The following is a 27,442-nucleotide window of genomic DNA, read 5'->3' on the forward strand; positions in this document are numbered from 1 at the left end:
CCGGAGCCACACACAGGCACAGGTCTGCCAGGCCGCCACCAGCCCTGGTCCAGCCGTCAAGGCCCATTCAACCGTCGGCGATGTTTTATTTCCACTGCCCGCCACAGCTAGAAGGTGAGTAGGCGCTGCTTTCAGGGCTGTTTTGCCAGGCCAAGCCAGCCAAAAGCGACCGGGGCGCAGCAGGGCTGACGGGTATTGGGGTCTTCGTCCCTCGAGGTGGCAGCCGCGTGGCAGTGCTTGGGGGCGCCCTTAGCCCCCTCCCTACACCCAGCTCCATCCCTCCGCCCGGGTGCCACCTGCCTCCCACCTCCCTCTCCGCCTGGGTCGCGCGCTGCCCCAGGCTATGGGTGCCTCGGGGACGCCTGGTCCTCCCAGCACAGATGCTGGTGTCACGCCTCTAATCGGGGCTCCTCTACCCAGGGGGCCCGCATCAATCTTTCACGGGGTTTTGCTAACATCCCAGAAAGCCAAAGCAAGTTGAACTGCCCACTGCGTCCTGGGCTCCACTGCTAGCCACGAAGGGCCTGATTGCTTAGGCTGCCCTCACCCTGGGCGTTGGCGAGCATGCTCCAGGATCTCACACTTAATTCTGGACGACTTAATAATGTCAGTTCCTAGCGGCAAAGCTGTCCCTGGAGACAAGCTTCCTGCTAGTTACCTGCTCCGGTGTCTAGGCATAGCTTCACCTCAGCGACTCACTGAATTTCTGACCACAAGTGCCCACTCTCACTAACACCCAGGACCGGGTTCTGGTTGTTTAAGGTCTTTCGACCTTAGGGGGGAAAAAACAAAAAAACAAAAAAACAAAACAAAACAAACAAACAAACAAAAAAAACGCCTTTCCCTATTCCTTCTGTGGTCTCTTCTTCCAGTTGTTAGATGGGGCAGGGGTAGTCAGAAGTGAAGAGCTTGCATCTGGGTATCCCTAAACCTGGTGTGGGGGATCCAAGGGTGAATTCTCCCTGGTGGTAATTTGTAGCCATCAGGTGGATATGCTGCCCCAAACTCTGGCTTGTGCTGTGGCCCTGAGACACTGGAACTTTTATAATCCTGGGACACGTGCCCACCTTTCTGTAAGTTACCTTAAGCAGCTTCCAGTCTCAGCCATGATTTGGGAGTTTGTTTTCATTTTCTCTATAAAAGTCCTTAAGCATCTAGCAGAGTTTGCTGAAGAAAGCTAGTGGGAAGGCAGTGTCTGAGCTCTGCATGCCTGCATTTTAACACCAGGAAAGACCCAGGCAGAGGAAGCTTTATGGCAGAATCAGAAAGGCACAGACTTTGACAACTATACCCAGGGCTGGAGGAGACCTGTGATGTGTAGTTTCTATGTGCTGTTGACTCCAACCTCAGCACTGGTTGCCAGTGCCCAACCCGGGCTCTTGTCAATTGGGAAAGAAAGAGAGCTGGGCATTTAGCAAGCTGTGTTCTTTCTGGTGACTGAAGCAGGAACTTGTTTGGAGGGGTGGGTTACAGAGTGACTTAGAGATCAGAGTAGCTCAGGCTTTCTTTGACTTGCTTACTACTCTTAGCTTATTTCTGTGGGGCTTCCATTTGCTACTCAAGCTCTGTGCAAACCCTATATTGACGCTGACTGATGTGACCAGAAGGAGAGAGGGACTTCAAGCACTGTTCCGACTTTTGTATGTATATATATATACATATATATATATATCCCAGCCAATTTTTCTGGAGGGGAGTTTGCATCTAGGTCAGTATTGCGGGGGAAAGATGATGGGGGAGTTGAGAATGACTGAGGATAGACCTTGGATCCTAGGGAGAGGTACAAAGGAGGAAGCAAAATGTGGATGTAATCTTACTTCTTAGATACGTTGTATAGATTAAATTAGAGAGTGGTGCGTGGGTCTCAAGGGTTTTTAGGACAAGAGCCCACACACTGGCTAGCGAAGCCTTCTTTTGCTCCCTGAGTGTTTCTCATGAGTCCATTGTCGCCTGAGCATTTCATTCCATGTCTGCTATGTCTTATTTGCACCGAGATTATAATGTCTAGTCATCCTGGAGTTCGGTTTTGTTTTTATTTCATAACACATCTTTGAGATTTTCCCATGCTGTGTGTATGGATCTACTTATTTTCTTTTAGACTGCTGTGTAGTATTCTAGCATTTGTTTTGCGGAATATATCCACTGATGTGTGCTCTGTGTGTTTCTTGTTTTATTTCCTAATTGTAACATAACAAAGAACATTCTTCTCTCTCTCTCTCAGCATACTTTATAGCTATAGTCATAGGTTAAAAACCTGTGCACTTAAACTTCTGATGCTTACTATTCAGTTGCCTTCTAATACACTTTCACCAGTTGATTCTCATATGAAAAATAAATGCACATATGCAATTTGTTACAATTTATAGGTTCTGGGTATCATTATGCACTTTTTTGGAAAAAAAGCAATGGGCATATTATTTCACTGTCCTGTTATATTCTGTTTGAGGAGCTGTGCATAACTTTATCGAGCATTCTATTTCTTTTCAATAAGTCCACTTTCATCTCTTTTTCTTTACTCTTGGGTTGTCTGTCTTTTTCTTCCTGGATTGGTGGCATCAGCTCTTGCAGGCTTCAGCTGGGAAGCAAGGTGTAAGAGAGGGGACAGTGAGACAGTGACCAGGAAGCCCGAGAGTGTGCTCCATGCTGACCACTCAAATACTTTACTTCAGAAAGAGACAGCATGGCCTTCTGCAAAGCAATGGAAACAAGACTGCTTTCAATCAGTCCCTTTCGGTTTCTATCAAGATTACGAGAAATTCTTGTCACTAGGGTTTTGAGGGAAAAAAATGCAATTTGGATAGGTGGGAGAAAGCCTTACTAGAGAAGGGGCGGTATTTTGAGAAGTTGTGGTCAGGTAGGGTTAAACATCACTCACTGGGACTCCCTGTATAGATGGAATATGAGAAGGCCTGGAGAACTTGGTCTGCTAGGGCTGAGGTGCTGGTGGAGGTTGCTGCTCAGATGCTGTGGCCTGAGAGCACTGGGTGATTCTGACAGTAGTGCCCATGGCAGGTGAAACACTCACTGGTTAATGGAAACCTACTCATTTGTTTTCCTAAGAAGCCATTGTGGACTATCAAGTAAATAGTGCCCATTTGGAAAACGATCCAAATGCACGTTTGGGGCCAGATTCTGTTCTGGCTTTATCGTGAGCATTGGAGGCTGCTTGCAAGTATAGTGTGTTTCTTTTTTCCAGGGACAGCAGGATGTTGTATAAGGTCTGGTTACCTAGCAGAATGCCCTTGGAGAGTGGCATTCATTGGTGCAGGCCTTTTGTTAATTGGTGTCTATGTAATAGGCCCACTATGGTGCTGATGAGCTGTGACCAACAGTAATTAATAATCATTTATAAACTTCTTACCTCCTCGAATTCTGTACTTCTAGAAGGAAAGTGGTGTGAAAAGCCTTGGTATTTTCTTTCTTCCCCACCCTTTAGCCCTTGGTGGTTATAGTAACAAGGGGAGTAGGCCGACAGGTGAGCAAAGGGAATATTCTGTCTTCTGTAGGAGGGTCCAAGTAGGGGATGGGCAGACAGGGGACAGAGGGTAATAAGGAGTAGGAAGGCAGATGAGGACCAGAGTTCACTCAAGCCATCGACTTCTCCTCACTCAGAGACCACAATTTCACAGGAAGTGGACTTAAACATCTTGGGTATTAAGGTCGACATTGTCCTATGCAGTAGGGGGACCTGCTCCTGCAGCCAAAGGTTTTGTGGAAACACAGAACCTGGGGTAGTGAAAAGAGGAGCCTTATTAAGAGAGCACAGAGAAACATGTTGGAAGGACAGGCTCTCTGCAGAGAAGCATGGAAGAGGGCTACTATGTGTGTGAGGGTCTGCAGGCCTGCGTCTCTCTCTCCCGGCACTGATCAACCCTAACCCTAACCCTGTAGGCACGGCACCTTTTGGCAACCACTCTACAGGGGATTTTGATGATGGGTTTCTTCGAAGAAAGCAGCGCAGGAACCGGACCACCTTCACTCTTCAGCAGGTAATGACAGACTCCAATGTGAGAACCAGGTTCTTCCGACCTCCCCCAAAGTTGCAGAGGAGCCACCTTCCTTTGCCTTTTAAAAGGAGGCCAACTGTTGAGTTAACTAGGTCTTCCTTCCCTTGAATAACTTCTGTGTTTGCCTGGGGAAAGGATAGTTACTTGGGCCTTGTAACTCCAGATAATCACTAAGGGAGCATGGAATTTTCCACATGTCTTAGACAGATGCTCCAAGGCACGTTTCCCTGTCAGCAGAATGCAAGTTGGGCATTTTGCTTTTTGTAACTTTTTTCAAAACAGGGGTTCTCTGTGTAGCCCTTGGTATTCTGGAATTTGTTCTGTAGTCCAGGCTGGCCTTGAATTTACAGAGATCCACCTGCCTCTGCCTCCCGGGTTCTGGGATTAAAGGTGTGCACCACCACACTCTGCCTCAGTTTGGGCATTCTTGTCCCCAGATAGACAGGTGGGAAGACAGACCTTCAAGTGTGACTCATGAGCAGACAGTGTAGCTGGCTGGAAGAAGGAAGGCTACAGCTGCAACTTTTCTCCTGGGCTTCCCAGAACTGAGTGTCCCAAGAGCAGCCAGCGTGAAGGTGACCCCACATGCCTAGAAGGCTTCTGTGGGGCTGACTTATGGAGGGTTCCATAGGTGGACAGCCATTTCTACTCCCATGGTGGCACCATGGAGATTACTCTATTCATGAGACTCTTTATTCCCATGAAAAATTTAAGTGTAAATACACAGAAAAAATATCTATTACTTGTCTGTTTCTGTGTCTCAGAGAGGGCGCACTGTGGCTGTTAGTAGCCTTAGCTATGAAATCAACTGGGATTTAAGTTGCCATTCTGTGGAATTTTCCTTATCTTTTAAAAAAATTATACTTTATTTAGTGTGTGTGTGTGTGTGTGTGTGTGTGTGTGTGTGTGTGTGTGAGTGAGTGAATGAACCTGTGTGCACGTGCATGCCATTGTGTACATAAAGAGGTCGGAGGACAACTAGCAGGTACTAGCTCTCAGCTTCTACCCCGTGCATTTTTGGGACCTGGCTCCATTCTTCAGGCTCGGGCGAGCGCCTTTACGATCTGAGCCCTCACCCAGGCCTTTGTGGAATCTTTATAGACAGCTCTTTTCTTCGTTTCCTTCCTGGATTTGATCTTCGAAATTGCTTCCTCACCACTCCTGGCAACTCTGAAATATGCATCCTTTCCCTCACCTAGCCGCAGTCTCTCACCAGTAAACATTTTTTTTTTCTTTTACCAGCTGGAAGCTCTGGAGGCAGTCTTTGCCCAAACACACTACCCAGATGTCTTCACCAGAGAAGAGCTAGCCATGAAAATAAACCTCACAGAAGCCAGAGTGCAGGTAAACCTTCTCTTAAATTATTTAACTCTCTAATATTAAAACTGGCAAACTTTTTTTTTTTTTTGACATCATGACTGCAGAGTGCACATTTGGCCAAAGAAAGCAAATGAAGACTATCTGTCATTTTCATGATGCACTTTAATAACATCAACATAATGTGGAATATTAGATTAGGTTGATTAATCGGTCATTCATAATTAACTAGTGATAATGTTCTACACTAATTTGTCCGCGTCTCTAAGGTACTAAATTACATCAATGCACATCCATTTCCTTGCTTTGGAAAAAAAAAAAAAAGCTGAGATGCCATTCGCAAAGCAAATCTGACCGCTCCGGGGTGAGGCCGGTCAATTGCAGAGAACCGCGTTTTCAGATGGGAAGCAGGGCAGAATCTGCTTTCCAGAAATTGCATCATGCCCAACTTTCCCCCTGCACATAGACTCTTTGAGCAAAGTGGACCTGAAAAACACGTGCAATTTAAAAATCTTTAAACAGCAGCAGCAAAACGGCTGAGCAGATATGGGCTGGCCAGCGGGCCCAGGGTGGCGGCCACTAAGCTGCTTTGCTTTTCTGGAAGCTGCTTTTAAGTGGCGACTGAGCCCAGCAGCTGTGCCGGAGTGAGTACGGGAGAGAGGCAGCCTCACAGTGTTGCCTCTCCAGGTCAGTTATTCTTTGCACACCGTTATATATTCATTTTATTTATGGGGCTTCTTCCATGCTGTTTCTGTTTTTTTTTTTTTTTTTTTTTTTTTTTTTTTTATGTAGGAGCTTGGGGTTAAGACTATGCAAAGATCTAATTGTAGGAAATATAATAGTTTGCTTTCTGTTCCCCTGGGTCATGTTAGTATCTCTTAAAAACCAATGGCTGAAGAGAGATAATGGAATTCTGAGCAGTAAATTGGGGGTTGTAAACAAATTATTTCCCCTATAATCAGATTATGTGATCCTGATTATTAAATCTGAACATGAATCATTGGTCATATGCGGGCAAATTAAACTGATTATTATTTGGGAATGAAAATGTTCTTTGGCCCGGACCCTGTCTATAGTTTCTTTTTTTAATGCCAGCTTGCCAATAGCTGCCTAAAGACTGAGCTGCAAATTGAGATAAATGACACAATTATTGAGCATTCAGAAGTAGAAGATCATAACTTCTCCCTGAAAGGTGCAAGGGTAAGATAGGGGTGGTGACAATTAAAGCTCAGAATTGTTGTCCAGGCCGTTGTTGGCTATTATGCTGGCAGACAATGGCAGGCAAGCTTGTGCATAGCCAGCTTCTATGTGGGGACAAGAGCCTCGGTGGCGGGAAGGGAGATGTGTTTACACTTATACCACTCGCTCATTCAAATATGATTAATGTTCTATAAAGCAGGGTCTTAATCGAAGCTGATGTTGTCAAACAATAACTAAATAGGGAAATAAACGACTCCATCATGCTCCTTCCTCAGAAGCAGGCGAACTGTCAGTGCAAAGTCATTAAAATATGATAATGAAAAATAGCTCAATTAAATGTTGTTATAGCTGTGACCTTCATTCAATTAAGACACAAGAAAGTGTCTGCATTTTGCTTTGCATTTAACTGCCCTAAATTTAGAATATAGATAAAATCATTATTCAATGGTTGCTGATATGTGCAATTAAAAGCCAAGGCGATTAAAAACAGAAAGAAACTCGGTTGAAGGAGAAAGAAAATTAAGAGATAGGTGGGCTTGCAGAGGGCTCAGCCTCAAGGGCCTAGGCTCTTTCCCCGTTCCAGTGTGCCACAGCAAGAGAGGGTGGGACATTATCTCTTCGAATTGCAGAGAAGCCTGGCCAAGCCTAGTTTTTAGACAGAAATTAACTCTGAGAAGAGGTGAGGAGAGGGGAGGTTTCTCTGGGGAAAGACCTGAGGGCTTTTGTTGCTTCCTGTGAACATCTTGAGCTTGAACTGCCAGGATTCTCTCAGGCAAATGCAATTCCTTTTTCTCCCAAGACTTAGGGGTTACCTGCATGTGTGTCAGCCTCCCTAACTATGCTGGCCCTCTGGGGTTTTTGTTAGTGAGCCCCCTGTCTGTGAAATGGGCTGACTTACCTCTGAGGGTTGCTGTGGACCCCAACCCACATTTACTTCAGAATTCTTGAGCCATGATGATGATGATGATGAGAGAGAGAGAGAGAGAGAGAGAGAGAGAGAGAGAGAGAGAGAGAGAGAGAGAGAGAGAGAGAGAGAGTTTTCCCTGGGTGCTGTAGGTGGCTGGTCAGGAACAGGTTCCTGTACAATGATCCTTCAGGGGCAGAGCTTGGGTGTGGGCTTGCTGGAAGGTGGAATGTGTCTTTTTTGACGAGAAGCCCTGGAATAGCATTTTACAAATTGCTTTCACTGTGTTCCCTGTAGGGAAAACATTTCACATCAAAATCACGTTCTCACAGGCGCTCAGCATTGTGAACTCCTACAGGATGCCTCTTTCCCTTCCTGTGGGCAATGCCCTTGGTACTTTCCGCTCTTTGCTAGTCATTGAAAAGTGCCTGTCAGAAGCAGCCCAGCTGTCCATCTGTGGTCTGAAGTTCTGAGGCAGAGAACTGAGGGGGTCTGTCTGCATGGGCCTCCTGGGGTCTGTGCTGGGGTCGTGGCTGGGTCCTCCTGGCTGACTGTCTGTTTCCTATGGGATTCAGGTTTGGTTCCAGAACCGAAGAGCCAAATGGAGGAAGACAGAGAGAGGGGCTTCTGACCAGGAACCAGGGGCCAAGGAGCCCATGGCAGAGGTGACACCACCACCTGTGAGGAACATCAATTCTCCACCCCCAGGGGACCAGGCCCGGAGCAAGAAGGAAACCCTAGAGGCCCAGCAGAGGTGAGATTAGCTGGCCCAAGGGCTATGGGTCTGGGGTAGCTCTGTAGACAGGCTGGGCCTCACTGGAATGTTCTGTTTTTGGCAGCCTGGGACGAACAGTGGGCCCTGCTGGGCCTTTCTTCCCCTCCTGCTTGCCAGGGACACTCCTGAACACAGCTACCTATGCCCAGGCCCTGTCACATGTGGCATCTCTGAAAGGTAAGATTTGCAGGGCTGTCGGAGGGTGGGGATGGGAGAGAGTGTGGAGACTATCTGGTCTCCCCCGCTGTCTCTGCTGGGCAACCTTTGGCTCCTGTCAGTCACAGCCAGGGTCATAGTCACCATCCCCTGCCACACTTGCTGTCCTGTTTGCTTTCGAACAGTCTGAGAATGTAGGTGACTGCTTCATCCCACCCAAGTGAGGGCTTTTCTTAGGGGCAGCCCTGTTTCCCTAGTCTTCTCTCTCACCCTGGTTACAATTTTAGGTGCTGATCTGGGGAGGTCTAGGAGGGGTGGCTGTCTCATTGTCCAAGGACTTGTTCATCTGTACATCCTGCTTATTTATGCTCCTTAAGGGATTCCTCGGGACAGAGGTCTGAATCCGTAGGACTTTTGATGTCTTGTCAGTGGCTATGGCTAGTATTTTGGGAAGGGAGACATCTACTGTAGTTGCTCGATCAGGCCCAGATCAAGGCCTTTGTAGGACTGTTCCTTGGGGGATTCTGGGGGCACTATCCTCAGAAGTAAGGGCTTATCTAGTGCCTTTCAGTTCCAGGCCACTAAAACCAAACCAAACCCTACTGGAAAATGTTTAGTCAGTCCAGCAGCTATGCTGGTGGGCTGTAGGCTTTTCCCAGAGAATAGGCATTAGGGGAGGCCTCCTGAGATACCTGCTGCTTACACACACACACACTCACACACACACTCACACACACACACGCTCACACACTCACACACACACTCACACACACACTCACACACACACAGAGGCCGGCACACACCTACTTACTGAGGAACCTCCAGCAGTATGCCGCAGGACACAGCAGGCTGTGCTGGAGCACTACAGGCTGAGCACCCCAACTCAAAACTGCGAAATATAAAAATGACCCAGAACCACAAACTTGAGAATAGAGGCGATGCAACATGTGGAAAATTCCTCCCTGACTTCATGTGACAAGAGACTGTGAAAAGGCAAAGGCACTAAAATTATTGTGCGAAATTACCTTCAGGGTCAGTGTGTAAATGTGCATGAAACGGACTTTGTGTTTAGATTTCTGGCTCAACCCCAAGGCATTATTATGTATATTGAAATATTTCTGTATCTAAAAAAGAAAAAAAATCCCAGATCAGAAACATGTCTGGTCTCAGGCATTTTGGATAAGGGCTGTACAACCTGGACAGATATGGGCTGAGGCTCAAGGTCTCAGAGGAGCTTGGCACTATCCCAGGGGCTGACCCTGACAAAGACGAAAGCCTCATCCATCTGTCTCTAAAACGCTATCAGTTATAGTGAGGGTCTGTTCAGCATTGAATAGCCACTTCTACTAAAGGTGTTTCACTCATTCTGCACCAGCCCTGGAAGAGGGAGCGATTTGCACATTTCTCCTTTCTTGTCATTCTTGGGGTGTCTCTCTCTTTCGTAAGTAGAGCTGGGACCCTGCAGTGGAGCTTTTCCTACAGTGGCTGGGGATAGGGTGGGGTGAGCAAAGGCTAAACTTCAGGACCAGAAGGGTAGAGTCCAACAGCCGTGGGTGGGCAGGGGTCAGCTGAGGTTTGTACTTGCCCTGTCTTAGGGAGAATCCACCTTGGCAATGTCCTCAGGTAGAGGGCAGAGCTGGGGGTGGGGGTTGCTGAACTGGGCCAGCTGTTTATACACATCTGTCTGTTTTCTCTTCCGCCCTTCATTAGTCCCTTTTGGCTGGGCTGTGCACCCCCCCCCAGAGGCTGTCCTGTGCCTGCCTTGTTAGGAACTGAATTTACTTTGGGGGATCTGGGATGGGCAGGGCTTTGCAAGGGTGGCAGGAATCACAATGTGCTCACCAGACAGACACACATCCCTGCACATTGCAGGGGCCTGACTGGTAGCCTACAGTGTCCTTGGGTATACACATTCTTCCTGGCAGGTCAGGTAGGGAGAGAGGGTGGACAGCAAGACCTATTGGAGCCCACAGCATGCTCGGATGCTTCTAGAGCAGTGGTTTCCAATCTTCCAAATGTTGCGACCCTTTAATACAGTTCCCCATGTTGCTCTGCAACTGTAAGTTTGCTTCTGTTATGAACCATAATATAAACATTTTTGGCCATTGAAGCTTGCCAAAGGGGTCAGACTCACAGGTTGAGAACCCTGTTCTAGACGTAGACAAAGGTGAAAAAATGGAACAGTGTAGTCCCCTCTGCCTCCTAGTACAAACAAGCTCTGGCCTGCTTTTCTGGAAGCATGGGGTCCTTTTGATTTGTCATTTTCCTGCTTCAAGACAGGCAAAGATAGAATTCTCCATTACTAGAGACAGTGATGACAGGGATGCTGCAGAGGAACCCCAAGATTAGGCCTGGGCAGAGGTGGGGTGGGGTTAGGAAGATTAGGAAGCTTTGCCTAAAAAAGCCAGTGGCCCATCAAGCCAGCTGATGGCGGCAAATGGGAGAGTGGACAGTTTTGCCAGAATTTCTGAGTTTTCTGTAGAAGTTGGACATGTGTTTTTATTTGGAACATTCCTGTCTTTGGACAACTACAAAGAAGCATGTAGACCAGTGGTTCTCCAACTGCGGGTAGCAACCCCTTTAGGGGGTCAAACAACCCTTTCACAGAGGTTGCCTATGACTGTTGGAAAACACAGATATTTACATTACGATTTATAAGAGTAGCGAATTTAGTTATGAAGTAGAAATTGAAAATAATTTTATGGTTGGGTGGTCACCATGACATGAGGAATTGTGTTAAAGGGTTACAGCATTAGGAAGTTTGAGAGCCTCTGATGTAGGCCATGATCTATAGACAGGGGACGTTTGATTCTTGTTGCTCTAGAAGCTTGGAAGTCAGGGTTCTGGCAGCATGGGTCTCTGCTGAGGCCTGACTCTGGGCTGCAGACACAGCAGCAAGAACCAGTGAGCTAGTTCTCAGGCCTCCATTCTCCCCAGGAGGGGTCGTGACGTGTCCTTGTCCCTCCCGGAACCCTACTTCCTATCACTGTCAGTGAGTTAAAAGGTCAACTCATGGATCTGGGGGATACAGTCCCTCACCCGCAATAGTTTCCATGTTTCAAATGATGTCTCCAATGTCTTTGAGCCAACACAGCACATCCATGAGCAGTACTAGGGACTTGCCCTTCTGTGGTCCCCACTGAGCTGAGAAACACTTTTCTCTTTGTCCTCTCCGTCTGCTTTCTGAATTCTTGTGTTCCTGTTCCTCTCTCTTCCACAGATCCCTCCCCAGCAAAGTGCCTTCCCGGGGCTCTCCCTGGCCACCCTGTGTGGCTCCATGCCCTTTGGCCTCTCTGAGCATCTGGTTTTTTCATCTCCTGCAGGCTAAGCCACATGGGGAAGGGAGGGAAATTGAAAATCTCCTCTGTGTTGGCCAGGCAGTCTCAAGTCTTAGTCTTGTCTTATAGTGACACAGTCAGCATCATACAAGGAGGGGACTCAGACAGATTACTAGGGTGCTGGTGCTGGGATGGCTAAAATAATGGCCAATTTGCCACTTCCTCCTGTAGAATGTGTTCCGAGCTGGAAATCCCCTGGGCTGCACCACTGTGCTGTAAATCCAGGTGGGCTCTGCAGCTCCTGAGGTTGGTTTGGGGTAACTCTGGATCAGGATGCGGGGTTAGACGTGTCCTTCTATTGTAAGTTGGTGTCTGACCGTTCTTGAGAATCGACACTCTGTTGTTTTGTGGGAGCCATGTTAAATGCTTTGGAGAGGGGTCAGATTACTGTCTCTCAGTGTCCACCGCCTTTCCTTCCAGACTTTCTCCAACCTGTGAAATGAATAGCAGGACCTAGACCATGAAGGCGGCTCAACTTTCTAGGGCCTGGTTGAGTTGTAGGAGACTTGGTCTGTGACTCATTTTCTGTCACTTTGCTTGTACCCCCAGATGCTGGCTCCTTCTCTTGGGGTTGAACTCAGTGTTCGAGAGCCCTGACCAGCAGGAGACTACATCAGCCAGTTAGGAAGATCATTGTTGTGTACAGGTTCTCAGAGAACCTGTCTCTGCTGAAGTTCAGGGTCAGGAAGTCATTTCCTCACATCTGGCAGTGTTGGGACAGATGTTTGGCTGTAGCAGTCGTGGGTGAAGAACACTGTTAGAGCAAAGCCATTACCAAGCATCCCTCCCTTGTGAGTAAGAAAGCTATACTGGCCCCCGTCAGCTTAGTGTCTGTAGTCCCGAGCTTTTCCTCAGATCCTGTGGGAAATTCAGTGGGGCTATCTCCACCTGCTTTTTGAATGTTAAGATCATTGAGGGGAGGGATGGTCCAGAAAGTGAGAAGTCTCCTGGCCATCCTCTGGGCTCTGCACAGTCTGAGCAGTCAGTAGTAGGTAACTCTAGATGGTGGCTTCCTTAGGAATTCAGAGGCCCCAATTTTGCCTCTTTGGAAAGTCACATTGAGGGGCAGGGACTGGGACTTGGCTAGAAGGCCGGAGAAGGGAGCATTGGTGACTGTCTGAAAATCCCTACATCCCATCATCGCTGTGCGTGCACAGACGGTTGGACTTGATGGCCCTGCCTCAGGCCCCGAGATGAGGGCAGGAAGCATCTTGTGCCTCCCACTCTGTCCTCTGGTGCTGGCAGGTTTCTGTGCTTACACAGGAGGCTCAGTGCTGTGACATTTGTTAGGGATGATGAAGTGTACAGCCGAGCTGGTCAGCTGGGGGCCCTGATGATGGGAAAGAGAGTAGTGGCAGCCTGTGATAGGAGGAGGTTGTGGCAGTTATGAGGAATGTGCAGAGGGTTTGTGTGAGACCAGCTCCAGGCTCACTGGGTAGCCACCATCAAAGAGGCTCCTGGCCAGGAGACTGCTCACCAGGGGCAGAGTCAGATAACTGAACCCAGGCAATTTCTTCCTTAATCGGTGTGTAGAGGCTAGCATGGATTCCAAGTAAGGACTCTGGAGTGGTGTGGCTGGTGAGGCCTGAGCTCTAGCCTTTTTTGTAAGTCTTAAACAAACAAACAAACAAACAAACAAACAAGCAAACAAACAAACCCCAAAGAAGTGTGTGTGTGTGTGTGTGTGTGTATGTGTGTGTGTGTGTGTTATCAGAGTGAGGGGAGTGTGTACCTGAGCTGGAATACAGAGGCCCTGTGTGGGGACAGTTGATGGCACATGTGAAGTACTCATATACTGCCTGCCTCTAGTGCTCGGAGCCTTGTGTTTTCATCCCGGGGCATGGCTGGGCATCTCTCATGGACCCACAGGAAAGTCTTCTGAGACTTCGATGTCCTGGAGCTTTGTTGCTCATGGGATGCCCTTCTCACCTACCCTTTCCTCATATCTCCCAAAACTCTAAGTTTTGGCAATGTCAAAGGGCTTTAACAACCTTTGTGTGGTGTCATGGAACTTTTTAGTTGCTAGCTTTGCCTGTGGAATGCTTCCAGAGCATTCACACTGGTCAGGCTGGCTCACACGTAGTGTGGCTCTTGCTTGATGGTTTTGTGCAGACTTTCAGCTTAGAAAGTCACAGGACCCTGCTTAGACAGGGAATGTTTACAGAACAGCAGTGGGTGCCCGGAGGACAATACCAAGAATGCTGTCTTAATGGACAGTTGTGATCATGATTCATCAGTGCAAACGAGGTTATTAATGGCCACAGAGGCACTTGGGTTTGTTCTGGGGAAGTGCTGGCTGCAGGTGATCAGGGGCTAGAAAGCCTAAGGCAGGAGAGGAAGGCGTTCCCTGGAGTGCTCAACTGCTTAGCCTGATGCTCCTAACCTGTAATTCGCAGAACCAAGTCTGGCAGGAGAGAGTTTTCATGACTCATATTGTTCTCTGTCCAGTGAGCTTGCTCTGGGCTGGCATCACAGTAGACCTTCCTGAAGGAAGTCACGTCACCTTGCTTCACACTAAATGTAGTCAACCTGCTAATTTTTGGGGTAAGATAGCTTTCCCTGTGAAGCAGGCATTCTGGCAGTCTTTGCCATTTGAATTGTGTGTGAGCTTATGTGCTCATGCAAGGGCACACACACACACACACACACACACACACATCTTATCACATGTGTCTCATGTGATGTTCGTTCACATTGTGGTGAAATTTTCTGTGTTTCTCAGAATATGCTTCCATCTTTAAGTGACACATGACTGACAATAAATCACACAGCGTGCATTTTCAGGGGTTTCTTTCTCAGACTCAGTGTTGTGCTAGTAAGGTTTAGCTGTGTAATTAGGTTTAGCTATACCCTTTATGGCAGCCAATGTACCTGAGAAGGTCATCTTTATGTATTGTTTGTCCCCCGCCCCCCACACATTGTATACTCTTTCTTTTCTTGTCTGAATTTGCTGGTTAGAAATCCTGGTATATTCATTTCGTTTTATGTGTTGTTTTGCTTTTAGATAGAGTCTTGCTATGTTGAACTCCTGTCTTTGCTGTGATGCTATCAGGCAATCCCATGCTATTCTGACTTTCTAACCAAGATTTGTCGAGATAAAGTTAACATAACATGTGACTCATTGTGCTGCCCAGCCTTCACTGGAACCATCTTCCGGTCATCGCTGGCAACCACTTCCTGTTTTTCTCAGTTCCAAGACTGTCTTCTTAGATCTAGACATTTTGAGATTGCTATTGTAGACCTTTAAAATGAACAGACTCATACAATATCACATCTCTTTTTTTTTGAGACAGGATCTCACTTTGCAATCCAGAATGACCTAGAACTCACTGTGTTCCAAGCTGGCCTTGAATTCACAGAGCTCCATCCACCTCTGCCTCCCCAGTGTTGGGATTAAAGGTGTGTGCCACCACACTCGACTCCATCTTCCCTTCTTGTTGACGTCGCCTGCCTTGTCCTATTCTTGCTCCCCTGGAAAAGCTCTCAAGGCCTTACAATACTGTTTATGGTCCTTATTATCTACTTAACTATGTGTGGTGCTTACATCTGAGCCCAGGGTCTCATACACTTACTGCACAATTGACCACTAAGCTATAGTCTCAGCCCTTCATGTTTCAAGAAAAGAGTTTCATATATGCTATGGTTCAGATTGGCCTCAAACTCAAAATCCTCCTGCCTCAACCTCCCAAATACTGGAATTACAGGAATGTGCCACCATTTTTCAAATGTCTTTATTTTTCAAGTTGCCCTTTGCCAAAGGGGGCTGCTCCCTTTTTATCCTAGTTTATCATTTAAAAAACCAGAGCTTCATCAGATGTTTCCTCAGCAGCTGCTGAAATGGTCCCATGGTTTTCTTTTATGTTAATATGATGAATTATGTTGATTGGATTTTAACATGTTAAATCAACTGCACATTCCTGAAGTAAACCCAAATTAGATGCGACATGTTATCCCTTTCATAGATTGCTGGATTCGATTTGCTAATATTTTCTTTAGGCTTTCTGCATTTATTATCTTGAAGGGATTCATCTTTGTCTTTCTGTTTACTTAGAATCAACTCACAAAGTAGCCAGTTTCTTTAGGCATTTTCTAGTTTCCTGGCTTTAGTAAGCCCTCCCTATGATAGTTGTAGTTTGTTCTTTTTAGAGGCACCTGTATGACTTGCATGGTAGCTTCATGGGTTTACATTCTTATGGGCAGTGAGTATTTGCTTCTCTCTCCCCACGTCTTTATTTATTTAGAATCTCTAGTCCAGGTTTTGATTAGCTTTGCTTTGCTGTGATTACCCCACATCTTATCACACTTGTTCTTTTGTTTCTGATGAGGATTGGGTTCCATTATCCTTCATGGGCACCAAAGTCTGAAGACACTAAGTTCCTTCAATAAAATGGCACAGTGTCTGTGTATAACCTGTACACCTTCCTGTCCACTTTAAATCATCACTAGGTTACTGATGATCCCTTAAATGCTAGGTAATGGGTGGTTACAGGAAAGATGTCTAGACATGTTCAGCAGAGAGTGTTTCTTCTGCTGAATCCAGGAGCAGAGACAGAGGGCCCATTACATAATAACCCTGCTTTATTCTCTCACAGTTCTGAGGACTAGCTGGGCTCCTGTGGGCAAGTCTGCTATGTTTGCTTGGGATCTTCCAGGGTGAACAGGGGCAGTCCTTCTTTCTCTCTGCAATTCCTCTTACTCCAGGCTGCGCTTGAATTTGATGGTGGTAAGGGTCCAAGAGTGTAGAAAGAGTTGCCAAGCCTTCCACACCAGGCCAGGATAGGTACTATATTTGCTACATTGTAGTGATTAAAGCCAATCCTAGAGCCAGCCAAGACTTGAGTGAGGGAAATTCCTCACTCAAGTGAGGAATTGAGTACTGGGAGTGATGTTTCATTGAAAACTTTCTTTGGAGACCAACAACCATGGCTATAAGGGATATATTGATCTTGTGACATGAACTGGGACATTTGTTTTTAAAGTTAGCTTACTTCCCACTCCTTACTATACACACATTAAGGGTGTTTGTCATATAGGACTAACCTCTAGATCAGTGGCTCCCAACCTTCCCAAAGCTGGGATCCTTTAATATAGTTCCTCAAGTTGTGGTGACTCCCAACCATAAAATTATTTCATTACTACTTCATAACTGTAATTCTGTTACTGTAACAAATCATAATGTAAATATCTGTGTTCTCTGATGGTCTTGGGCAACTCCTGTGGAAGGGGTTGAAACCCACAGGTTGAGAACCACTGCTCTAGATCCATCCAAGACACTCACTTACCTGTGCCCCAACATGGCCTTTGCAGAGTGGAAGCCAATGAAGCTTGAGTGACAAGGAGCAGAGGTCACTTTGGGTCTGGTAAGAGCTTGGGTTTAGATGTCTGGGGAAGAAGACCTTATACTCCACAGATGTTTGCTCACCGTGGAAAGGGCCTCCTGGCCCCCAGGGGGCAGTAATAGAGGCCCATGGTGCGTGAGCAGTGCACAGCACCCTGGGAAAACAGTGCCACCTCGCAGGATTCCACAATGCAAGAAAGAGTTTAGGGGAGTAGGGAACCTGAGGGACAGCACATGGTCATTCCTCATGAGGAAAGTGATTGGGTCAGCCCTAGTTCCCTCTCTGCCTGCTGGTTGTTTAATATTATTTAATATCAGGGTTAGCTTCTGGGATTGTGACCAGATGTCTGAGACACTAAACTCAAAAGGAAGAGAAGTCTGTTTCAGCTCCTGCTTTCTAAAGTGTCGATCTTCTTGTTCGATTGCTTGAGCAGGGTTATGTGGTGGAAGGGGCCTGTTCACCTGAGGGCAGCAGAGAAGCGAAGGGAAGGAAGAACAGGGGTCGGGGGAGATATGTCTCACCCCCTAAAAGACCCACCATCTCAACAGCACCCCAGGCTGGGCACCAACTTTCAGTACTACGGACCTTTTTGCGGGGTACATTCAAACTCCAAATTCTAGAGGGGTTGAGAATTCGGCACTCATGGTTTGTAAGGATCCTCCTCGCTGAACATCTCTCCATGTAACAGTGGGGAAACTGAGGCCAGGGGAAGTGAGATTACTGCTCAAGGTCACAGAGTACATTTGCCAGTGGCAGGCAAAGTCAGCCAGTGGCAGGCAAAGTCTGCGACCCAAGTGTCACTCTCTGAGACCCCATGCCAGGCTCCTGGTCTGGTTCTGTTTCTTTGACAGGCACCTGCTGTCATTTTCCAGCTTAAAACCTACAGTTCATTTTCTGGAAGTCATTTCCTATGGGTGCTGATGGGTTTACCCTTCCTGCTAATCAATGGGGCCCTGGAGTGCAAGGAGCTGAGAGGAAGTGTTCAGCTGGTGCCAGAGGCTGAGAGAGGCAGCGGGGGGGGGGGGGCGGGGAAGACAGCCCATACACGGCCCTGCACCCTGCATTTGCTTTGCCTGTGCTGGGGGTTCTCAGATCTGGGAGACACTCATGTATTTTTTTTTTTTAACTCTGGAAAAGCATTCAGGAATAAACAGGGCACCTTCATTAACCCTGGAAGGGCATAAAAATTCCGGGGGTTGACTGTGAGTAGAATTGGTCTCTGTCCACAGATGATTTCTGAATGCCAAGACATCATGTTTATATGTGGTAGAGGGCATTGAGGTAGTATGTGATTCAGGCTTAGCAGCACTAAAGAAACTTGCTAAAGTAGCTTCAAGCTCTTGATATCAATCACAATGTGCAACTTTGCCCTGACCACAGGGTTTCCTTCCATGAGGAGGCTTGGAACCCGGGCAACAGAAATCTTGAGAGACTGACATACACCAACTTTCTGGGAAGGACAGATTGTCCCTCTCTTTCTCCATCCCCTGAATATTCACTGTTTACTTTGCGTGAAAACGGGACTGTTTGGTTGTTGGTTCTGGGATCAGGAGCTGGAGAAGAGTGCTTACAGCAAGTTTGGAAGTGTGATGTTCACACACACATATCTCATGGTGCAAAGGCTGGAACACCTCAGAATGGAACCAGGAACACATAATCAGGGGTCCACGGTAGGAGACAGAGTCTGAGCATGAATTTGGCTTTGCAGTGAGTGTATTTGGTATGACAAGCACACCTAGCCACAGCTGCTGGAACCCAGCTAAAGAATCATGTACATCTATCCACAGACCCCCATAAGTTCTCTTCAAGAGTTTAAGCAATAGGAAATGGGGCTCAGAGATATGGTTCTTCATTGATTTTTCTGATTAGGAAGCAAAAAGGACGATGGCATTGGTCAATGCTTCACAGGTCCATGCACCTCTGATTTGTTCAACTTCTACATTTAATTGGAATGTTCAACAAGGAAAAAGTGTAACAGAACACTATCTACCACCCACATCAGATCCCATGGCCCTTTAGGAGGAATCTGTGCTATTGGCAGAGACCAGACACAGCTAAGTTAATTTTTCCTGTCAGTCTCTGTAGTAGATCAATTAAGCTGCCAAGAAGATCAAATATTTCAGACTGTATTTATTACATTAAGTATTTATGTTCAGGCCAAGCCTTTAAAGCATGATGTCATATAGGGATAGAGGCCGATTAGATCGGTTCAGCAGAATTTGTTGTAACTTAATGGAAACCTAATTGTATGTTTTAATTTAGTGTCCAAGAGGTAGTATTTTCCCAAACAAAACAATTCTCAGGCTGTGTTTAAGGACCACGTAGTTTTTGCATGATTGTGGAAGTTGGTGGGTGAGAGGGAGGGAGGCTTTGGGGGTGTTGCAGGCTTGAGGGCTACTTGGGTCCTATGTGAAGGGACTTATTGATGGCAATTCTCATAGAGTGGGAGATGAATGGGGTGTTCTGGGTGAGTTCTGGGTGCATCCTCAGCTTCACGTCTGTACAAATAGTCTGGTGCAGCTGGAGGCCATTAGCTTTTCAGTCTTTGCTGGGAGCTGAGGACATAGCAACATCTGTCTCATGGGGGCAGACAGGAAAGCAGAGGCCACAAGAAGTCCCAGACTTGCTATTGATGAGAGCAATACCCAGTTAGCTTAGAAAATGTAGAGAATACAGTACAATGCAAACAAAAGATGATTCATAACTGACAAACAGAACCAACTACTTTGCTTTGGTATTTGTGCAACTTTTTAAAAATACTTGCAAATTTAAGTTTATTATTAAAATTAATACATATGTTTCTAAAATTTAAAAATGTTATAAACTTATATATACCTGTGATACAAAATCAACATGCTGTATATATTTGCAAATACTCTATATGTATGCCATTGGCTTCCTATAACTGAGGGTTCTACACCTACAGATTCAACCCCACAGAGAAAGGAATGGAAAATTTTGGCTATATTACCATGTGTAGACCTTTTTCTTATCATTGTACAGTAAGAATTCAGCACAATTATCTTCACAGCATTTATATTTTGTTAGGTGTTTGTTACAAGCCATTTAGCAATGATTTAACATTTAGGGGACGAGTATGGAAAATGACAAACACCATGCCACTTTAATTAAAGGCCTTGAGCATCCATAGGTTTTCGTATTCTTAGGGGATCTCAGTACCAATTCCCCATGGATACTGTGGACAGCTGTGTGTGCTTTTTTTTTTTAATCCTTTATTCTTTCTTCCTTTCTTTATCTTTTCTTTCTTCAGTCTATGTATCATGTATGTATGTATATATGTATGTATGCATCCATCCATCCATCCATCCATCCATCTATCATCTACCTATCACCTATCCTCTGTCCACTGAGGCCTTTGAGCTCCTACAGGGCATTGAGAACTCTTCCCCATGAACTAACTACCTTTCAAAGGCCTCTCTCTATACTATCTCTGCTCCCCTATACTATCATGGTGAGGGTTAGGATTTCAATATACAGATTTTGGGGGCTCACATATGTGTCAAAGCTGAGCCACACTGACTTCCTGTCCCTGAACCTGCTTTTAGCTTGATATTACTTCTTGCCTTTTCATGGCACTAAGCAGCAGCAGTATGTTTTGTATAAAATATTGACTAGTAGGCCACTTACAGTTCTCACTGCCATGTGCCACACCAGAACACCTTCTTTTGTAGAGAATTTAATTTTGACCCAATCACAATGATAGATTTTATTAAATCAATAACAAAATAAGATGGAAAGAAGAAACAAAAAGACTGAATGATAATCTCTCCAGCTAATCCCTTCTGGCTCCCAGGGTCTAGAAATCAAGAAGAGCTTTGAGGATTAGTTTTGTCTTACTTCTCAAAACCCTCATAACAGAATGGACATTCTGCTTCTGGGTCAGATGGACAATTTGGTGGAGGGATGAACATGGCAGTGACAGGGTGCAAGAATTATCCCCATTGCAGGGTAGGGGCAGTACAGATGGGAATGTCACTCCAGTGCAGCATCTTGATGGCCATCTCCTATTCTCAGGGTCAACCCCTGGGACACTAGAACAAGGCGGGCCGATTAGAACGAGGAATTGGAGGAAGCCATGAGCTGGGACTTTCAATTGCTCTCTATTTTTCTCAGGATTGTGGAAGTTACAGTTGTTTGAGGACTTAGAGCCCTACTTTCTAGAATAGACCTCAGCAGTAACTTACGACGTGAAGTGGACGTGAATGAAGAAGCTTGAATGAGGGAAGGTCTTAGAGTCATGATGGCGTTGGGCTTAGATCTGGACCTGATGATGGTTGACTGAAAGGCACACTGTGCCCTCACTTTCATTCTCACCTTCTGTAGGGTATTCACAGAATTGTCTTGTAGGCTGCCTGCTGAATGTTGTTGCCCAACTATGGGCTAATGTAAGTGTTCTCAGTGTATGCAGGTGGTCAGGCTTAGCTCGGACATTGGATGGGTTGACTCTATTAGGTGCATTTTCGATCTGTAATGTTTTTGGCTGGCATTGAGTTCATTGGGGGTGTGAACCCATCACAAACAGAAGAACATTTGCAGTCCTGGCCTGGATCACTGGGCCAGCGTCATACCTCAAAAATTACCTGCAGCCAATTCACCAGAGCAAGAGATGCCCTTTCACCCTCTGAGTTTCTGAACTCAACAATGACTTGATTTTGCTGTATGCATTTTCAGATGTGATGCTCTAGAGAAGGATGCTGAGCCTCTCTCCCAGCCCACTTGATGTCATTGTCACTAATTGTCACAAGTGTGGTGTGGATTTCAACGCTTCACACTTCATTCTGTGTGGTTTTCCAATCTCTGTTATGACATCTTCAAGCCATCTTTTTCTAAAATTAAAAAAAATGTGTATATACACATATATGTATACACACATATGTATATGTTTGTCCATATATGTGTGCATACTCACTTATTCAAGAGTGAGTGGAAGTCATAGGTTACCTTCCTCCATCATTTTACCATACTTTTTGAGACTGGGTCTCTAACTGCACCTGGAACTTCCCATTTCAACTGGCAAGCAAGGCCCCAGAATCTGCCTGTCTTTGTTACAGGCATGTATCACTGAACCAAGCTGTTTCGTGGGTTCTGGGAATCTGAACTCAGGTTCCTATTCTTACTCAGCAAGCAGGTTACCCATGGGCTCCCTGTCTAGTCCTCAGGTAACCTTTTGCATGGCTTTCCCCGTATTAAACAGCCCTAGGTTACTCTGTGTTTTGTAAAGGGTTGTTTATGTAATTTTGTCTCCTCTTTATTACTCACTAACGTGTTTGCTATCAACAGTCACATTTTTTTTCTGTGACAACCTTCTAAACCAGACAATTTTAGCTGCTAGAAACACATGTACAAGAACCCCAAAGCACTTGGTAAATGACTTCTTGGGCACTGTATAGATTTTGATCTAAGTTTTAGCTGATGGAGGTCTAAAGGCATGGTTTGCCACCTGAGAGGAATAAGATTCTGTCCTCCTCATTCATGTGGGTTTTGCCTCTATTAAGGCAGCTTATGACATTATGGGGTCACAACAAGTCTCCCATAAAGTCACATTGACATTGTGCTCATGGACAAAGCAGGTTTCACGGCAAAAGATTGGATCACTGGGTACAGGTCACAGATTCCACACTTCTCCCTGTTAATCTCACACTGTCTCCATTGTGTTCTGCTTGCTTCGATGCTATCACATAGACAGCGTGTCTCCTGTCTGTCTCATACACATTTCCATCCTGGCTAGTCACATCTTCCATGCTTATATTCAGGGCAGAGTAGGGAAGAATGAGGGGATGGCCCTTTAAGGTACCACATCAGACATCCTTCACTCTGTGAGGTTTCATCTCCCAGCTTTCCTGGATGGGTAGTTCCGGCATGTGTGAGTTCATTTAGTCACCTTGACCACTGATGAATGCCTCAGGACCTCAGTGGTCAGTGTTCATCTCAGAGTCGGTGTCCTTCTTAGAATCCTGCAATGCTGCCTTAGTCAGAGATGCACCACGCCAGCAGGGTGGAGGGAATCAGCCTGTGGGTGTGAAGCTGCCTGGCTAAGCAGGAAGGGTGGCCCCAGGAACTCTGAAGGCCCTCAGTCACTGTAAGAACTGGAAAAGAGTCTTAGCAGCCTCATGTGGTCCATATCATCCTGGACCAGTTGGACCCATCCTTTGACCCTGTGTTAGTTTTAAAAATTTATTTTTAATCATGGCAAAGTGCACTTAACTAATTTATTATCTTAGCCACATTAAAAAAATAAAAGATTTATTTTGACTGGGCAATGGTGGTGCATGCCTTTAATCCCAGTACTCGAGAGGCAGAGGCAGGTGGGTCTCTGTGAGTTCAAGGCCAGCTTGGTTTACAGAGCAAGTTCCAGGACAGGGTCTAAAGCTACACAGAGAAACCCTGTCTTGAAAAACAAACAAACAAAATATGTATTTAATTAATTTAAGTATGTGCATATATGTCTACAGGAAGGGTTCATGCATTTGAGTGCTATGTTCTTGGAGGTCAGAGGGTGCCAGGTCTCGTGGAGTTGGAGTTTCAGGTGGTTGTCAGCCACCCGATGTGGATTCTGGGAACTGAACTGGGTCCTCTGCAAGAGCATTTTGTGGTTTTAACTGTGGAGTAACTCTCCAAGCCCTTAACCACTGTTAAGTGTACATTTCAATGTTGTTAAATGTGCAGTCATCCCTGGATGTGCAGGGTTCTCCATTCCTCAATTCAACAACCCAGGCATACGATTTTTTTTTCTTGTGATTATTGCCTAAACAATGCAGTATGACAGCTACTTGCCCAAAGCTTGTATAGCCCAGAGGTGAAAGAATGTAAGAGGATGCTCATGGTTTCTGTGCAACACTACCATTCTCTTATAAGGGACTAAGGCATCATTAGGTTTTGGTGTTGCAGGTAGTCCTACAAGAATGCTGAGGGATGACTGTTCACTTAGTGAAATATTTGAATGCTTTTCCTCTCAGAAGACTAAAGTTGCACAGCTTCTTGTTCCTACTTGTCCCAAGCCCCTAGGGCTGACAATCTACTTTCTGTCCCTATAGATTTTTCTACTATCTTGACTGGAATCCTGCAGTACTGTCTTCCTAATGGCTAATTTCACTTAGCAAGCCCTTGGGGTCCCTTCTTGTAACATGGGTCAGTGTCTCCTTCCAAAGAAGACTGCCACTCTATGGTGTGTAAAGCAGTTTTAATCGTAGGGTCCTTTAGAGACTTTGACTTCATTTGGTCCTCAGTTTCTCCATCTGTCTAGGATGGGGTGAGTGAGAGCCAGGCCACAAACTGGATTCTGAAACATTTCTTGTTTGCCTCTAAACCTGGTGTTTGAGGGCCGGGACTGAAGTTACTGGAGACTTTGTTGGGGTCACTGTTGGCTGTGGCTTTCTCACTCCTGTATTCTACAGAAGGTACCTGTCACCCGAGCCACAGAGCATCTAACTCACAGTACACACTGGAACAAGTCATATTCTGCGGCAAAACTAGCCTTCCTTAAGTAGCTCAACACAGTGACTGCCAGGGATGAGCCTGTGGAGCCTGAGCCTATGGCTCCTTCCAGGTCCCCAGCCCACTCTCTGGGACTTTCAGCTTGTGTGTGGCCCTGGGTTCCCTGCCACTTGGCTTTCTCTTAGGTGTGCTGGGTCATCTCCAGTCTCCTCTCTTTTAACCATTCATTAACAAAGAAGGTTTCTAGGTTTAAATGAAATTCATGATTATTACAGAAAAGTGTAAACAATCCAAACTGAGAAAACCACAAGTTCTTTGCTATCCTTCTCCCCAATATTTTGGTTTCTTCACACCTTTGGTTTTCGTAGACAACTGCCTTGTTTGGAAGGAGAGTTGTATGGAGGAGACCTCCTAGGGATGGTCCCCAAATCATGGTGCCAGCACAGACATCCTTCCCGGCAAAAACTGAGTCTCTATAGGGACATCTCTCTGTGACTTGTATTAGCATCCTATCTTGTCTATGTGAAGCTGCTGGGAACAAGGAACACACAGGACTCAGAGCCTGAGCAAATGCACCTCAGGTCAGGTGCCAGCCAGGCAGTCAGGGTTCTCAGAATTCCCTTGTGCACTTGGCCTTGTTGGTACGTCTCCGCATCGTCTTGGTAGATCCTACCTGTTACGTGCACTTTCCTGCCAGCCTGGTCCAACAGCCCCAAATGACACACAGAGACACTGTATTAGCTATGAAACTATTAGCCAATGGCTAGAGATTCTTATTGGCTAGCTCTGTCTCAGCTATTAATCCATTTCTATCAATATAAATGTCTCCATGTGGTCTTATCTTACCGGAGAGAGGGTCCAGACCTCTTACTCCTCTTGGTCCTACATTTTTGACTCCTCTTTACTACCTCTCCCAGAATCCTCCTTGTCTCCTAATCCCACCTTTCTTGCCTTCCTATTTGCCAATAGTGCATTATTCACTAATCAATAAGGGGAACATATATACAGAATGACATCTCCCATCTCCTACCTGTATATAGATAGCAGGTCCTCGTTTAAAAACCAAGGAAGGAAGATGCCAGAAGCAGTTGCTCCCACCTGTGTAAGGCATGGAACCTCTGACCCCTAATTAGGAGAGGGCGAGGAGGGATATTCACCCCTATCAGGGTCATACTGGTGAGGAGAGGTAATGATGAATGGGCTAAGGGGATCTTCTTGTTGCTTTTGAGCAGGATGGGCAAAGAAGGGCAATATCCTTGAATATGCTGAAGAGGAGGAGGGTTGCCCAGCCCCAGCACTGAGAGCAAAACTATGTAGGTCTTCCAGCTGCCTACATACCCGACATTGCTGACATTACCCCCAGAGGCTGGTCTCTGTGAGACAACGGCCTTCATGGCTTTGAAAACAAAGGGGCATTATATCTGGATTATTGCTCTTCAGTGGTCTGAAGAGGGGGACTTCAAGCCATGCCAGACAGCAGAAAATCAGCTCATGAGCTAATAGGCATGTCCAGGATGGTAGGGAATCAGAGACACAGGAGACTCTGTTCTCTCCACGGTGCTCAGCTTTGGCTTGCCAGCCAGAGTCCACAAGTGAGTAAGAATAATAATTCATGGCATTGGGTGTGTGCTAAATGTGTTTCCAACAACTACTTCAGAGCCCCAAACCTCAGATCTTTCAGCTCTGGGGTCATCAACAGTAGCCAACAGTCCTTTTCATTAAATGATCAGGTCCAAAATGACTTATCAAGCACTATGTCTTCTCGGGCATTTGGAAAGGGATTCTTACAACTGGAAAGATAACCGGTTTAAGTAGCTAACACCTGTATTGAGCTGGTGCACAAAGGTGAGGCTTGCTCAGCTTCTCCAGCACCGCAGGGAGATCACACCACCACTTTCATTTTATAACCCACGAGGGATTTCTTTCCCCATCGTGTGGTTTCTGCTCAGTCAGTCCCCTTCACAAAGATTTGATCTTGAATGGGATGTGTTCTGGTCTCACATACAAGCTGTGAGTGGTTTCGAGTGGCAGCTGGCAGAGTGGCTGGGCACCCAGCAGAGCTGCACAGTGAGCTGTTAAGGGTGGCTTGGCAACACAGTTTGGGAGTGTGGGATGACTTCATCAGACCCTTATGACAACTCTGTTGTGTGTGTATCGTTCCATTTCACCCAAGAAGTCAAGGTTCAGTGAGACAAATGTTGGACTGAGACAACTCAGATGGCTGGTGAGAGAGAGGGAGGGTCAAGACTGACCAGGTCTTGATAGCTCTTTGGATGACCAATGGTTGCCTAGAGCCTTGGATCCTTGGACATCTTGGGTTTTGTCCTCAGTCTAGTATCTGGAACCAAAGGGGCCCAGCCCCTCCCCAGCCCTAAGAAACAGGATATGGACAATGATGAGCCTATTGTTTTCCTCCCTCTAGGGGGCCCACTGTGCTCTTGCTGTGTCCCAGACCCCATGGGGCTCTCCTTCCTCCCCACTTACGGCTGCCAGAGTAACCGCACTGCCAGCGTGGCTGCCCTGCGCATGAAGGCCCGAGAGCATTCCGAAGCTGTCCTGCAGTCAGCCAACCTCCTGCCCTCCACCAGCAGCAGCCCCAGCCCCGCTTCCAAGCAGGCGCCTCCGGAAGGCAGCCAGGATAAGACCTCCCCGACCAAGGAACAGAGTGAGGGCGAGAAGAACGTATGAGAGTCCAAAGTGACCCAGCCTGGAGCCCTCCCCGCCCCTGCTTCTCTCAGCCTCCGCCCTGCAACTCTGAACCACAGGGAGTGGCCACCTCCTCCTGGATCTGGCAGGGAAAGTGAGACCTGCAGCCATTTGACGCCTGGAGAGTCACTCTAGAATTCTGCCGGCGGGCTCTGGTTGTTCTGGCTTTTCTTGGTGACAGTTCCCAGTGGCTCTTAGTGGCGTTGGAAACTGCTCTGTGGTGAGGCCCTTGGGCTTTTTTGTTT

The 27,442-nt window shown here is 46.5% G+C and overlaps 1 protein-coding gene across 1 annotated transcript; it reads left to right on the top strand.

Annotated features, from left to right (window-relative positions):
* Nucleotides 1–27,442, top strand: Drgx (dorsal root ganglia homeobox). The gene is made up of 6 exons (XM_051202501.1): nt 1–114; nt 3,892–3,989; nt 5,250–5,351; nt 8,004–8,182; nt 8,268–8,380; nt 26,914–27,442. The coding sequence occupies exons 1-6, from the start codon at nt 81–83 to the stop codon at nt 27,177–27,179; spliced, it is 792 nt and encodes a 263-aa protein (XP_051058458.1). The 5' UTR covers nt 1–80; the 3' UTR covers nt 27,180–27,442.

Source organism: Phodopus roborovskii, unplaced genomic scaffold, assembly GCF_943737965.1.
Source record: "Phodopus roborovskii unplaced genomic scaffold, PHOROB, whole genome shotgun sequence".
In the NCBI taxonomy this organism is placed as follows: domain Eukaryota; kingdom Metazoa; phylum Chordata; class Mammalia; order Rodentia; family Cricetidae; genus Phodopus; species Phodopus roborovskii.